The 15,202-nt window shown below is 42.1% G+C and overlaps 1 protein-coding gene across 1 annotated transcript; it reads right to left on the bottom strand.

The window, feature by feature from the left end:
• Positions 1-1,086: 1,086 nt before the first annotated feature.
• rab6ba (RAB6B, member RAS oncogene family a) lies at positions 1,087-15,130 on the bottom strand. Its single transcript, XM_086048448.1, has 8 exons — positions 14,743-15,130; positions 9,066-9,124; positions 6,297-6,350; positions 6,097-6,202; positions 4,278-4,389; positions 3,875-3,968; positions 3,471-3,537; positions 1,087-2,731 (listed from the first exon to the last, which is right to left on the bottom strand). Exons 1-8 carry the CDS (start codon positions 14,810-14,812, stop codon positions 2,667-2,669), a joined length of 627 nt encoding a protein of 208 aa, XP_085904574.1. The 5' UTR covers positions 14,813-15,130; the 3' UTR covers positions 1,087-2,666.
• Between the last annotated feature and the right edge of the window lie 72 nt (positions 15,131-15,202).

Raw genomic sequence — 15,202 nt, 5'->3', positions numbered from 1 at the left:
CGCTTATTCATGACAAGCAAAGTAGCTATGAGTATATATTGTGGATTGTTTTGTAGCATCGCAGCTTTACAGGACAACAATCGGCTTAAAGACACCAGCCCTTCTTGTGAACGCCTTGAATTAGAATTAAAACTATCGCTTTTTATTCATGACCACAAAGTACCTGTGAGAGGATTTAATTTTGGATACTGTTTTGGTAGTATCATGCACAGTTTTACAGGACAACAATCGGCTTGTAGACACCAGTCCCTCTGCCTGTGAATGATGACACACTTGAGGAGACTGCTTCTTCATAGCACAATGCCACACAATAAAAGTGTGCGACAACAGACTCGCTGAAGCATGAAAGAGGATTATGAAGAGCATTCATCCAGCATCTGTCAAAAAGTCTCCGTTGGGAGATGATGAAAATACTGGATCATCACTTTCATTACTAAGCAAACAAACAAGCACGAGATTAAAGGCGAAACAGGTCTCGAGTTTCGGGTCACGGTTGATGATGCACATTTGGGCCAGGGTGGTGTCCCAGTGGGATGGCGCAAGAAATCCGTTTGTTGCTGATCCGGTTTGGTGTGGATCGTTGGAACAAGTCAGATCAGCTTGTGAAATCCACGCTGAGTAACTGTGACAGTTTGCCTTTAAGGACTTTTTTTTTTTTTGTGGGAATTGTTGCAAACTACAGTACTTGGTTTCAACTAAGATCTGGATAAAAGTGAGGACCAAGATTTGGATTCTGGACAGAGGGTTGGACTCAAGTCTGGAAAAAGGTGTGGACAGAAGTCTTTTGGATCCAGACTCGGACAACAGAAGCCCGCACAAGGTCTGAACCGTTGTCGGAACCAAAGTCCGGACTATCGACTTGACAAAAGTCAGGACCAAGATTTGACCGAGGGCTGGACTAAAATCTGGACAAACGTTTGGACAGAAGTCTGTACCAAGAGCTGGACAAAAGCTTTAGTTATGATTCTGCACAAAAGACTTGACCAATGTCTGAACCAAAGTCTGGAGTGTCATCTTGACTAAGGTGTGGACAAAAGTCCGTCTCGAGTTCTTGGTCTGGTTTGTCTGAATAACCAGAGAGCCGTGTGGTGGTTGGCAAGACGTTTAATGGAGACATGCTCTGTACAGTTAGTGAGAGGAGAGCTGTGGTCGTCCCTGCCCCCTCAGTGCACAAGCATCACTACAATGCTCACGTCCGTTGGCATATGGACACCAGGGTTCCTATTCACCAGGAATAAATACAAAGAACCATCTGTAGAATCCTCTTTCAATGAGAAAAAACAAAAACAAAGTGCTCATCTGACGGTAAGGCTGCATGTTGTGTTCTACATTCCTGTTGTAAAATAATGAATATGAAATGATAAGCAGCAAAGTGTGTAGAGGGCGGGGCAGTGTCAAAGTCTCAACTTGAGACTTTGGAAAATGGCAAAACTAAACCGTGCTCTCAATTTTAAAACATTTGATGCCCCCGATTACAGTGGAACCTCGATGATAAAAACAACCTGTGATGGGATGATATACAAAATCCAGTGCATATCTTCAATGCATTGAAAGCTAAAAAAAAGAAAAAAAAAAACTTAAAATAGACCATTACAAACAGCTTTCATTTTCCAAACAAAAGACTATTTCAAATTGTTTGTAAACAATAGGTGCCGGAGTACTTTCCAGTTTCAGAAAGTGCTTGACTACCAGAGTGATGCACCATCAGATCAGATTCGAAACCAAGGTCTGAGTCAAGATCTAGAGCAATGTCTGGACGTAGGTGTTGACAATTCTAGACAATAGTCTGGCTCTGGATCTTACAAGTCTGGACTAAGACCTGAAGATCTGAACTAAAGATTGGGCAAAGGTTTGAGTCCAGAGTTTGGTGACACTATCTTATGTCCCCCCCCCCCCCCCAAAAAAAATCCCACGAACAAGTAAAACCCATAGAAATCCTTCGCTGCTCGCTGAACTGGTCTGTTGAAGTCTCTTATGTCATAATTCAAATACTATTAAGTGTAATTGGGTCAAATTGCTATTTGGACTGTAAAGGTTCCACTGTGGATGTTTCCCGAGTGGTCCAAACACTTGAACGAGGTGCATCTTAGTCTTCATGTCAGCACTCATATTTACACACACGTCCTAGAATGGCAACAGTGACAATGCCCGAATGTTGCGTGTACATAAAGAACAAAAGTGACACACACACACACACACAATGTATAGAAACAATGCAAAGTTCAACATTTGCGTGTGTGAGAGATGTTACTTGACATCTAGAGAAGCATGCGTGGACGCGACAAAAAGACGTTAAAGGCTCTCATGTGGCTGTCTGCCTTAAAGTTAAGGGGGTCCAAACATGAAGAGAAATGTCCCTGAATATAAAAATACAAAAACAAAGCGTGGGCAAGACTTGATCTTGACATTTAACCCCACATCCCACCCCCCAAAAAAAGGAAAAAAAAAAAAAAAATTGAGTAAACTTGTTTGTTTTTTGGGAGCTTGAGTGTTGACTTAATTTCTCTCTTGAAGCACTGACCAGCAGTCGGGACGATGTTAACCAATAGGAAGCCTCAATTTAGCATAAGAAGCGTGTCTGGATGGGGAGGGTGTGGGGCCTGTTGGGGGTGGGGGGGGGTTGCACATGATGACCGCTAGCTGCTAGCAAGTAACGCTAGCGGCCATTAACAGGAGCAGCCAGCCTCGCTCGTCTGCGGCTCCTGTGCTTTGTCCAGCTTGATGTCGATCACTGGAGGAGATCGTGAAGGAAATTTAAATGGTTCAAGACGGAGCTTAGCGACTCCGCCGGACGACAAAGCTGGAGAGGAATTTCAAGATGAAGTTGGTTACAATTCAAATTAGGGTTGAAAGCCTGGGTTAGGGTTGAAAGCCGAGGGTAGGGTTTCGAGCAAGGTGTGAGATTTCAAGTTAGGGTTTCCAATGAGGGATAAGGTTTTCATTAGTACAATTTCAAGCCAATGGTTAGGGATTCAAATCAAGGTTTTAAATAACAGGGTTTCAAATGAGGATGGACCTTCAAGTTGGGGTTTGAAGTCAGGGTTGGTATTTCAAACAAGGGTTAAGAATTTATTGAAGGGTTTGAAGCCAGGGTGATGTTTTGCTGTTGGGTCTCAATTTAGGGGTTGAAGCCTTGATTTCAAGTTAAGATTTCGAGCAAGGCGATCAAATTTGGCAGTTTTTGTAATGTAGTGCTCCTTGACTACCACTTGGCGGTGCTGTTTAGCTTCAGTCAAACGCATACTAAGGCTTGAAGGCTTCGACTGGATTTGGTGGCAAGATCATGTTTTTTTGTGTATAATACGAGAAATATTGTCACCGGATGTCACTTTAGCGATGCTCTGCTACTTGCGTGACCATACCCAAGCGTAGCGCGTTGCGTGTACACTGCAGAACAAGGCCGCAATGAGCATTATTCGAAGTCGGGCAGCCTCCCCGTGGCTTTATGGACATTTTAGAAAGAAGGATACTGCCTTCCTTGCTGGCCTCCTGCATGCTCTCCATGCCGGGAAGAGCTGAGGCCACGCGGCGGAACAACTGCAAGAAAAAAAAAAAAGAAAGAGGAACCCTGAATATTCAGTGTTTCTTCCGTCTGATTAAAATGAATGCTTTCATCATTTCAACAAAGTCAATGAAGGACATGAATGTCCAAAAACAACAGTGCAGTGGTGATTCAATTTAATCCGTTTTCAAATCAAATTTCCCCATTGAAATGACATTTATTATTATACTAAAACATTTCATATAACAGTACTCTTTGCCGTATATTCTTTATCCTCTGCAAGGAGCCGAGAAGTCCAAGCTTACCAGACATCCATGTACGGTATATTCGACTTATGCTACCACTTCCATTTCCTCGAGGCTCGTGTTTCACCTGTTTGACGTTGTGGCCCGTCTTGGCGCTGGTCTCGATGAACATGACGCTGAGCTCTTTAGCCCGCTGCTCTCCTTCTTCGATGCTAATTTGCCTGAGGAGCGTACGCAGGAAGTGATGTCACGTTAAGCGCCACTGAACTTCTTTTAGGGTTATGTCTTCAAAGTAAGACTTCCAAGTCTAAGGACATTTATGATTATTCAAATAAATACACCTGACAGTGATTTTTTGAAATAATAACCAAATAAATTCCTTTAATGTAACAGTGCCGCCTGAGTACTGCTATTTCTGTGTGTGTGTTGCTATTGAAGCTGACGCCATCATCGTCGTCGTCGTCAGAGAGAAGATTGCATAACCCTGGTCCTAAAATAAACAAGGTCCGTTTCTCCCGGGCAGCGTGTACCTCTTGTCTGCCAGGTCTGTTTTGTTGCCCACCAGCATGATGATGACATCACTTCCCCTCTCTGTCCGCACGTCGTCAATCCATTTGAACGTCTGCCTGAATGAATTCACGTCTGTTGAGACAAGGCGAAGCCTTATCAAGAAGGCCGGACTTTGAACCATCCACAAGTCCTTTCACAGATTTTTTAAAAGGACAATGTGTAGAATGTTTGAATTTTTCAATGATCATTCATTTTAAAAAAACACTATTCATTTCAACAATATGCAAAAAAAAAAAAAATACGCTCGATCACAACGTAATTATTTTTATGTAATCGTAGGTGAAGTAATCTGTAAATTATATCACATGGCCTCCCCTACAGGAGGCTGCCATGTTTCGCTGCCATCTTTGTGCTACGGATACTCGGCAGAGTCAAACTTAGCGAACGTAGTTCCTAAGCATCCTGACTACTGCATGTGTAACAAATGCAATGCATTTACTTCACCACTTGAGGGAATACTACAAGTCGTTTGTGATGACAATTTTCTTGCACCTCTGCTGAAGAAACCGTTGGTAGGCTTGCGACGTGTGGTCTCCCGGCTTCAAAATGCACGCGCTTCCGTCTTAGCTCGTTGCATTCTATTAGTTGACCAGTAGATGGCGCTGGATTCTACACATTCTCCTTTTAAGCTATCATTTTGATGGGAATTTATGGTACTTTGTACGTAGGAAAGTCTGCATTTAAAGTTACGTGCCTTCAGTGTAGTACCATGTCATGCCACAACATGCCAGGCAGTACTGAGCTCTACTGGAAGAGATGGAGTGGAAGTGAAGAAGAGGCCGGCCCTTTAGTGTATTACAATATCTCATTTTGACGTTTTGATGCAGTATTCGTTGTTCCCACAAAGCAGAAAGAATATCGCTGGCATCGGTCGAACATTACGGAAGAAAATTAGGGACAGTGGGGTGGGGGGGGGGTGGGGGGGTGGGGGGGTGGGGGTAATAGGTTGGCAAGATTCTCACTTTTACCTCAGAATTCTGACTTTCGAGTGAGAATTCTGACTTTATTCTCAGAATTCTGACTTTAAAGTCTTTAGACTTTATTCTCAGTCAGAATTTTCACTTTTCAGAATTCCCACTTTAAAGTCGGAATTCTGAGAATAAAGTCAGAATTCTCACTTTTCAAAATTCCCACTTTAAAGTCAGAATTCTGAGAATAAAGTCAGAATTCTCACTTTAAAGTCGGAATTCTGAGAAAAAAGTCAGAATTCTGAAATAAAAGTGAGAACCTTACCAACTTTATTTTTCCCCCCCACTGGCCCTAATCCTCTTTCGTAAACATATACTATTGATCAAACAAACAAGTAAAATAATAGACAATCATATAAAATACTTGCAAAAGACATGAAAAATAAAAAACTTGTATGCTCAGTTTGTATGTGACGATGCTCCGAGTTGTTTGAAGGGTTAAAATTACCGTAGCATCTACGCTAATTTACGTTAGCCCGTCTGAAACGTTTCGCATGATGTTAGCATTTAGCTATTTGAGAGGGGTGTGAACCTCTCCGATTAAAGACGATTCGATACATGGGGTGCGGTAACACACAAACATAAAAATACTTGCAAAAGAAAGATGAAAAATAAAACACATATGCTCAGTTTGTGCTCTGACTTGTTCGAAGGGTTAGAATTGCCGTAGCATCTATGCTAATTTACGTTAGCCCGTCTGAGACATTTCCCATTATATGTTAGTATTTAGCTATCTAATAGAGGTGATCACCTCTTCAACAAAAGACCAATCGCGGGTCGGTCTGGACCGTGTGAAAAGGATGAAACTTACTTGTTATGTCGTAGACGACCACAGCCACCGTGGAGTCACGGATGTAGCTTGGGATGAGGCTCCTGAAGCGCTCTTGACCCGCTGTGTCCCACAGCTGCAACCTCACCTGAGGTTTGATGACCAGCAACACATACGCAGTCAGTATGTTGAACGCAAGATTAAGATAAACATGGACTCAAGTCAGCGACTCAGCGTCTTACCGTTCGGTCCTCCAGGTACATGGTTTTCGACAGGAAGTCAATTCCGATTGTTGCCTTGTGGGCGGAGAGAGAAAATCCAGAGGTGAGTTGATTAGGAGGGATGAAAAATCATGGGGATTTTCATATTTGGAAACTTTCCATTGGAATCAACGGTACTAAACCAGGAACTTACAAAATTATATAATGGTTCTTAATAAGGAACTTAAATATAACAGTGAACAATATAATTTAGCGTAATCATGACTAAAACAAGCAGATTTCACAATACAGTTAAAGAGCACAATTAAACAAAAATGCTGGCATTTTGGCTCCTGTTTTTCAATGAAAAAAAATGGACTTTCACATTAATGCGTTGAAATGTCAGACTTTTTTCATAGATGCCTTATCACAAAACCAAATGCATTTATGCTGATTATTTCCCAAACCCCCCATCTTAAATCCTCACAGAAATTGACCGGAACCTTGAAATTTTGACACCACTTGCAACCTTAATTGATAGAGAGAAAAAAAGAGAAATACAGCTTTTCCAAAGAAACTCTATAATGGAAGTGCACTTTGCCAATACGGGATGAAGAACTACAGAATCCCAAAAATGTAATTGTCATATGCATGCCACGCCACTAGTTGGCAGTCGCTTTGTACTAGAATTCTTTGAAAATGAAGCCCCTGAATCCAGTGTCACTTTGCAACATGACATTTTTTGGAGACTTTTTCAACAAATACACTGAGGGAGCCATGCCCGAAAACAAGCAGGAAGTCAGCCGTTCTAGTTCGACGCGGCTATTTTTGGCTCATGCTGGCCGTTTCCCAGGCTCTTCAAAGACAAATCTGTCATTGTTTTATTTATTTTTTTGAATCAAATTTGCTTGGGTACGGCTGTTTTTGTCTGCGTCGAAGCAGATGGCTCTGCGCTCCTTCATGGCGGGGTGTTTACAGTGCGTCGCTAAGCGCACAGCTTTTCCTGCTATGATGTCCTCAGGTGATCTGGCTCAAAATAAATCCTGATATTTCCATTTTCAAATCGAGAATACTGAAAGGAAGGCACGTCAATTCTATCCGGACTCAACCTGTCGTCATCATAAAAACTATACAGGCCATGTTTTAAATCACTTTTGACATGTCATACAAGTGTAAAGAGACGTTAACCTTCGTTACAGACCTTTCCATCGTGACGTCACACGTACTTTTACACAGCCTGTCCTCCGTATTTACTTATTTCTACTGTCACCTACTGGCATTTTAAAGCTATGACTAAAATTAATAAAATATTGTGATTTTTAATTGGGTGTACAGCTCATATAGTTTGAGAGTGGCCACAGCCTTTGCCAAATTCGAATTCCTGTTCTGTGCGGATTTGCTGCCATTTGAGGCAGTTTTCAGATCTTTTGTCTTATTAAAATCCATTTTAGGTTTTGTTTGCAAAGGTTTTGGGACCTCACGTAGCTATCCAGTTTTGTGTTGGTCCGTGAGAGGCGTGCGGGGCTCGTTTCCTTGGCGATGCCAGCGACCGGCGAGAAAAAAAAGACATTCGTCCATCAGTCTGGACCTGCATAAATGTTTTTTTTACTGCGCAAAAATCACTGGATTCACGTAAATAATCTTTAACAATGTGAAGACGCCGTTTTGAGGTATTGACATTGCAGTCATTTGAGTAAAAGGTTTCTGGGGTCCTTTTGGCCCAGATGTTAAAAATAGGATCCCCACACAGACAGCTAGCTTATACATGAACACACATTAAAACCTTGTGAATTTTTCACGATGTCTTTTTGAATGATTAATGAGCACGTGTCGTCAGGGAGGCCGGCTCCGTGCCCGTTCTGCCTGTGGAAGAAGGAAAACGATGCACGGATTTCGTTGATTGTGTATCCTCTGCTTGAGATGTTTTCTCATTAAATGCAACATAAATGAATTGAATTCAAAATAGTTAACAATATTTGTCATACTTTCTCCTTCAATGTGCGCCCCTTGCCCACCCCTTGTGTAAGTCAAACATACGGATGTACTGTACTGTACGGCTCCTCAGTACAGCAGTAATATCAGTCGTTCTTCGCAGGGGATAAAGAATACATGCTTGTGAATATTGTAAAATGGTCTGTCTGCATGTGTCGCTGCACCGCTGGCATTAAATCAGAAATGGACATTCGGACCCGCAGTGTAAAAATCCAGAGTTAGAGAATAAAAGGTGCCAGTGTGAAATGAGCTTATAGATTGTGGCCGACGCTGATATTATTAAATACGGCGCTCTCTGCAGGGACATGATTAAAACAGCAGATGCAATTTTGCCAGCATACTGAAAAGCAGAACAAGGGAGGAGGGTGAGGGAAGAACTCCATGACTTCGGGGCTCATCTACATCAGGACAAGGCGGCGGCCATTTTCTCTTGGTACTTTCCTTCAGAATGACCGCCGAGGCCGTTATTTATCCAGCAGCATTCAGGTCAACAGCAGACCAGAGGCAAAAGGTGAAATGTGTTCACTCGAAGGAGTGTGCTCCCCTCATCACAATAACATCCGTCACATCTTGATATATGCCCCCAAAAAGATAGACCAAAATGATTGAACAATCGTGCATTTGTCATGGTGCTCAACTCAGCGCTCGTGGCGCTAATCCGATTACTATTTCCCTGAGGTAATAGCTTGCATACCCCACGCGAACACCACTTAGAACGAGGCTTTGCGAGCTTTATTTGAATGCCTTTTGATCAGAGTATGAGACAGTCTTTGTGTAACTGACGGTGCTTTTAAGCTCGTTTTTTTTAATTTTTTTTACCTGGTACGTGCTGTCGAAGCTGTCGTACATGAAGCGTGTGATCAGCGACGTCTTTCCCACTGCAAGAGAAAACGTTGTTAATGGAGAAGACTGCAAAGTTGTCACGAAATGACTTTTTTTCTTTTTTTGTACAATTTAATAGTGTTCTGATTTGTCTTACCAGCACACTTCTGAATACTGCTGGGCCAAGAGAGTAGGCCTTTTGTTCGCATGATGACTAGGCACAAAGCTATTTTGCTCGAGTCTAAATAATGCCAGTGCCAACAAAAAGGCATGGATTGTATTTTTATTTATTTTTTTTTGAATGAAGGCAGCGTTTTCTTACAAAAATACACTTGACTGGTAGTTTCTTGAGAGTGTCGGACCACAATCAATGACTGAGAATCCATCCATTTACTTCAGCTTAGAAACCTAAACAGAGAAGCCCAGACTTTCCCCTCCCTAGCCAGGGGGAACGACTGCTTAGTCATTGATAAATTATATTTATTAAATGGACAAATGCGGCATTACTGTGATTCTCTTTCGATACACCCATGGGGATACTATGTACCAAAAGCTACGAGTTGCCATCCAACACTCTTGACACAAAATGGTGCCCAAAGGGATCACGCGAGCTCTTATCAGGAATGAACATCACCAATCTCTAATGAGCTCCGCTGTGTTCGCCAAGACTTTTAATCAAGGAGACTAATTACACGCGCCTGCTGTGCATGTCTTGCCAGTCACAATGTGACGCATCGAGAATGACTACCCTAATGATGCCTGGCTAATTTTTTAATCAACGCCTCATCTGAGCTAACTTTAGATCAACGTAGCAGCCAATCTGGCAGTGATTGCGTTCAGCACTTTTAGGCACTTAAGCGCTCGATCTAATAAGAGTTGATTGAAAAGTATCTATGGAATTAAATACTACCGTAAGCCATAATAGGGCCGAATGATTTCAGGGAAATTTCGTATTGGGATTTTTCTGGCAGATATTGCGTTGATGATTCGATTGCATCTGTGGAAGAGGCGAGTGTGCATGACGTCGCCACTGGAGGGTTGAGGGAGGGCAAAGTCATCGGAGTTATATAAAGCATCTGAATCTTTCACATCCTATGGCAGACATTTTCTGTTCTTCTTCACACGCTGGCACACAAATGGTGATGGCGTGGATTCCCGTCTGGCTGGTGCTTGAAGCTATTAAAGGAGCGACGTGCGGGCCAATTACCAAGGAAAAATAAGGAAAAATGCAGATACTGCCCACACTTTTAGCAGCAGCAGGATGCCACACAGTAGATTTTGAACCACATTAAAACAACACACACACACACAGGTTGTGTTTGCAATCATTTACTCTTTCCCTATTCCCCAATCACTATACTGTATAGAGATTCTCATTTTGTTACTATAATTGCAAAATACCGCAAATATCAGCTGGTTTACCTTACCACGATGATTTCAACATTCTATAGTTTGAAGTGTTTTTTGAAACCGTGCTCTAACTCAAGTGTCAAACGAGGCAGCTAACCCGTGAGGGAACTTGCCGACAGCTGAAGGACAATACTCGCTAGCTAACCTGTCAGCTAAATAAATAAGCGACAAACTGGCCGGCTAACTTCAAGGCTAATCAAACAAGAAACTAGTGACAAAACTAGCCCGCTAACTGAATGAGTGAGAAACTAGTGCAATAACTAACTCTCTGTTAACTTCTGAGCCAACTTGACAACTATCTAGTGACAAATCTGACAGCTAACCTGTGGGCTAATTTACCAACCACCGGGGGACAAAACCTAGTGGCTAAACTGTGAGCTAACTGAACAAGTGACAAACTAGCCGGCTAACTTCGGAGCAGCCTGAACAATTAGTGACAACAAAAAAAAAAAAAAAAGAATTACCGGCCAACTAAAAAGAGAAACTGTCACAAGGTTGCCATGACACCTGTGTAAAACTCTTCAAGGCATACACATAAGACACATTTAGCAGTAGCTTCTGAATAATGGATGAACATGTCAGCAAACTCCACAAATGCACACCAAAATCCATTTCAGCTCCGTCGTGGGCTAATGGAGAATTCTGACCGTGGGCCAAACACGAACGAACACACAAACGTACATATTGAGGACAAAATAACAAATGCAGCCAGGTGTGTGTGACACCATGTTAGACTCATCGAATTAGCCTGAGGAAAACAGACATGAGGCTGTTATGAGAGGACACACTTGTTGCTTTAATGCGTACAATTAGATTGCATCCTCCAGGCAGATGGGAAGCAGTACAAATGAGGACGTTTTCCTTCAGTAGGCCCACAAAAAGTCTCATGAAGCTACACCTGAAAATACATGATGCCGTTTGCTGTCTCGTGACAAAACTAGCCAGCTAACCTGTGACAAAACTAGCCAGATGACCTGTGATCCAACTGGACAAGTGACAAACTAGCGAGCTAATTGAGTAAGTAACGAGTGCAAACAACAGATAAATTCTGAGTTAGCCTAACAAGTCAGAAACTACCCAGTTAGTCTGTGAGCTAACTGAACAAGACAGAAATGACCCGGCTAAATACAAACAGTGCATTTTTCAGCAGCCTAGCGTGGAATTAGGAAAATCCACAAGTAATTGACACCAACCTGATTAGGTTTGTCATTCCTTATAGAAGCCACAAGATGGTGGCAGAGCACATTTTCTGTTAGACAAGGCTATGGCCTGACTAAATTAAGCACCAAGATGTCACAAGATGATGCCAAAGCAACAGTTTGGCTTGAGGTGTCGTGTAATCCTCCCCCCTCCTTGGCTGTTTTGACAATAGTGCTGAATCACTTTGAGCAGTATGTTGAACTGCAAAGTCTGCTCGCTGCACTTAGGCATCAATCAGCGTGTGTGTGTGTGTGTGTGCGCGCTAGCAGGAAGCCATGGCCTACTAAGATTTCCTCACCACAGATAGCGATGGAGTGAGGCTACGTGTTTACACACATATGGTAAGCCGCATAGGCAATTACTGCTTATCTTTGATATTGAACTCTAGTGATAACTTTTCTTTGCAATAATAAATTCGTTGTGGCTCCACTAATCCAAACACGGCATTCGGATTAATATTGCATTTGTGGAACAGACATTCCACACACACACACACACGTGTTTACATATAAGGTAGCATTAGTGTGAGCTTATCGATTGCGCTATGCATTTCCTGCTGGTTAAATATGCACGAAGCAGCTCCCCCTCCAGTGTTGATGTACAAATAAGCATGACGACGTCCAATATAACGTGTCACTGGAACACTGTGAACCTTTAGCCTAGCATCAGGTCTTGATTTCCTGAGTGCATTGGCTGGCGCTAATTAAATCAACTTTTCTCCCACCGAGTGTGGTGATTCTGTTTGAATCGTAATGACTTTGCAAATCCCCTTTTGACCTTTTAAGTGATGGGGGCTGTTCCCCAGACACCTGCGACGTGATTAACATCCTCACATTATGAAAAGGTATGTCTAGATACAGTGCCATGAAAAAGTATGTGACCTCTTCTCAAATTCTCTCTTTTATTTTTGCAGTTTCCCCACTTTAAGATAATCAAACAAGTGTAAATATCAGACAAAAATAACAAACAAAAATTGCAGGGATTTTTTTTAATCGGTGATTTTATTAAAGTGAAAAAAATTCTTTGGGGTGTAACGAAAACAGAGCTAGTCCGAAAATCAATTTTCATTTAACCAGAATTGCACCCGCAAGCCAGTAATACCAGATTGAAAAAGCAACTGGTCCTTTGTGAAAAAGTAGTTATCTGCCGCGGGTGGAGCTGCGGGGATTCAGTGGCTGCAATTACAGCTCACATGTCACTCATCAAGATAGAAGCTGTCTTGTTTGAGCTTGGACAACCTGATGGTACACACTTCAAATAAGACAGAAAAGATGCCGAGCGCTAACTAGTTGTCCAAAATCCTGACTGTTTAGAACGTCAAAATGTTAAAAGTATAATAAAAATATTCATGGTAAACGTAATGTCAAGCTATTGAAGTTTTTTATTTATTTTTTTAACCAGTAAATCCAGGTGTGTGACATCATGGTGAAATGTCCTATAGGCAAACTGATTACAGTAAACCCACAGGGACTGAGCCCTGCTGCAAAGAGTGAAAATCCGCGAGCAACTAAAAGGATTGGTAATTGCCTCTTGATGCAACACAATGGTGATAGTTGCCTTGGCACAAAAACAGCGAACAGTTGAGTTTTTTCCAGTGAATAATGGAGGATGCAGTAACTAAAAAAAAAAAAAACGGGATAAACGAGAGGAAAGGTAATTCTCCCTGTACTTGCGTGCCTATACTGCAGGTACTTCAGATTCATTCTAGTTGGTTAGCTTTATTTGGTGCTGCTTGGATAAGTTCAGGGAAAAGCTGAAGTGCAGTCCGCATGTTTACATATCATTGTGTATCAAGTTGAAGTGATAAAGCCACAGAGATTTGTTTGCATTTTTGTTGTAACCTGACTCATGACTTGCAGATTTATGTTTGCACCACACCGTTCGGTAGAATTTTGTGAAGAGGTTAAAAACTCTAATTGAAGTAGATAAAACTCTTTCCTATTAATTCAAGGTTCATTTGACTTTATTCTAGTGTAAGCCTCACCTAAAAGACCAAAACATTTACTTATAATAAATCTGATATTGTTCATTGCAAAACTGATTAATTTGTTGTTTGTTAAAAAAATGAATGGGAAGTCGACCTTGAAAAATAATTGCATACTAAATCGCAGTATTGAAAAGGGGAGGGGGCTCGATTAAGTAATTTTTGAAAATGGTTCAGCCCTAATGTTAAGTTTATTGAAGACTAATTGTCAATAGGTAACTGAGTGTGAATGGTTGTCTGTCAATAAGTGTTCTATGATCGGCTGGAAAATAAAAGTTTAGGGAGACGACGGAACAGATTAATGGCGTTTTAGTTTATTCAAATAGGGAACTCGAGTATACTTGCAAGGGTACCACTGTACTCCCGTAAGGGAAAATTTATTTGAAAAACAAAATGAAGGTGGTGTTAAAAGCATCCACTGTAACGGTTTAGTCGTCTTTAAAAGTGTACCATCCAACTTATGGACTTCAATTGTGTTTATCCTTTGCCCATAGACAATTAATAAGGATAAAAGCTTTGGTTGCCAAGATTACGTCATCGTGAGAAGCTTGGAAGATCAAACAAGGATCTCGTGGAAGAAAGCTGCGTAACTGCGGGTCCATTTTGGATCATGGAGAAGTTAGCCTTCTTTAAATGGATCTTATATTCGGCGAGGACGGCGGACAAATTTGACTTGAACGCGGAACCAGAACCTTGACAAGTTCTCCCACGGCCAACAACAAGCTGGGTGTGTCCCACACTGTCAATCAGACAACTTCACTCCGTCCACCGCATCACACTTGACCTCCATTTTGGCTCCTTTAAAACGTCTATGAATGAATGACAGCACTCTTTAAATGGTTCATTCGATTCAAAGAGACGCCCTTAGGCTATGCTAAGCTAAAATCAAAGCATTGAGATTTCTCAGGATGCTTGTTTTTAAAGCTTGAATTTGACGAGCTAGCTTGAAATTGACCAAATATGAACTTGGTGACCTGGCAGGTGCATCGGCATCACGTGAGCACCCTCACCCCTTTTCCCACAGAAAAACAAAAATCCAGAACTTTCCCCACAAAGCGTAAATAAAATGTTATGTCTTACCGCTCTGCTCTCCTAGAAAGACGAGTTTGAATTTCCTTAAAGGGTTGCCAAAGTCACCGGCCACGGACATGTTGACGAAAAGGAAGAAAAGGGCGGCCAGTGGACACCGGAGGACGCACTCTTCAGACTCTCAGTGCTGCCGGACAGCTATGAAGATGCTGAGGAAGAAAAAGGCGGCGGTGTCGCACACCCTCCCCACTTCCTCTCTCCTCCTTCTTTAGTCTTTATGTCTCTCTTCCACGCTCTGTCACTCACTTTGTGACGGTAACAAGTCGACACTCAGCAAAAAAAAAACCGAACCTAAAGCTCGCTCCCTCCCGGTGGTGCTCGCGGTGCTGGGTGTGGGGGGGAATCTTTACCGCCCCGCTCCTTGCACGTCCCGGAGGCTTGTGCGCATGCGTATTGAGCTGAGACGAACGGTGAAATGACGTCATGTGAAGAGGCGCCAAAAAATAAAAAC

The sequence above is a fragment of the Filicampus tigris genome, chromosome 12 (assembly GCF_054856515.1).
Source record: "Filicampus tigris isolate MCC_2025a chromosome 12, RoL_Ftig_1.0, whole genome shotgun sequence".
NCBI lineage: Eukaryota > Metazoa > Chordata > Actinopteri > Syngnathiformes > Syngnathidae > Filicampus > Filicampus tigris.
The sequence above is the reverse complement of the archived record's forward strand: the minus strand, read 5'-3'. Positions and strand labels throughout refer to the sequence as shown.

Excerpts from the sequence above, each read along its gene's own strand:
- rab6ba (XM_086048448.1), bottom strand. The coding sequence starts at position 14,812 with ATGTCCGTGGCCGGTGACTTTGGCAACCCTTTAAGGAAATTCAAACTC. Across the intron at positions 9,125-14,742 it reads CTTTCTAGGAGAGCAGAGCG|TGGGAAAGACGTCGCTGATC; the intron begins GTAAGACATAAC and ends TTTCTCTTGCAG. Across the intron at positions 4,390-6,096 it reads GGTCGTCTACGACATAACAA|ACGTGAATTCATTCAGGCAG; the intron begins GTAAGTTTCATC and ends TTGTCTCAACAG.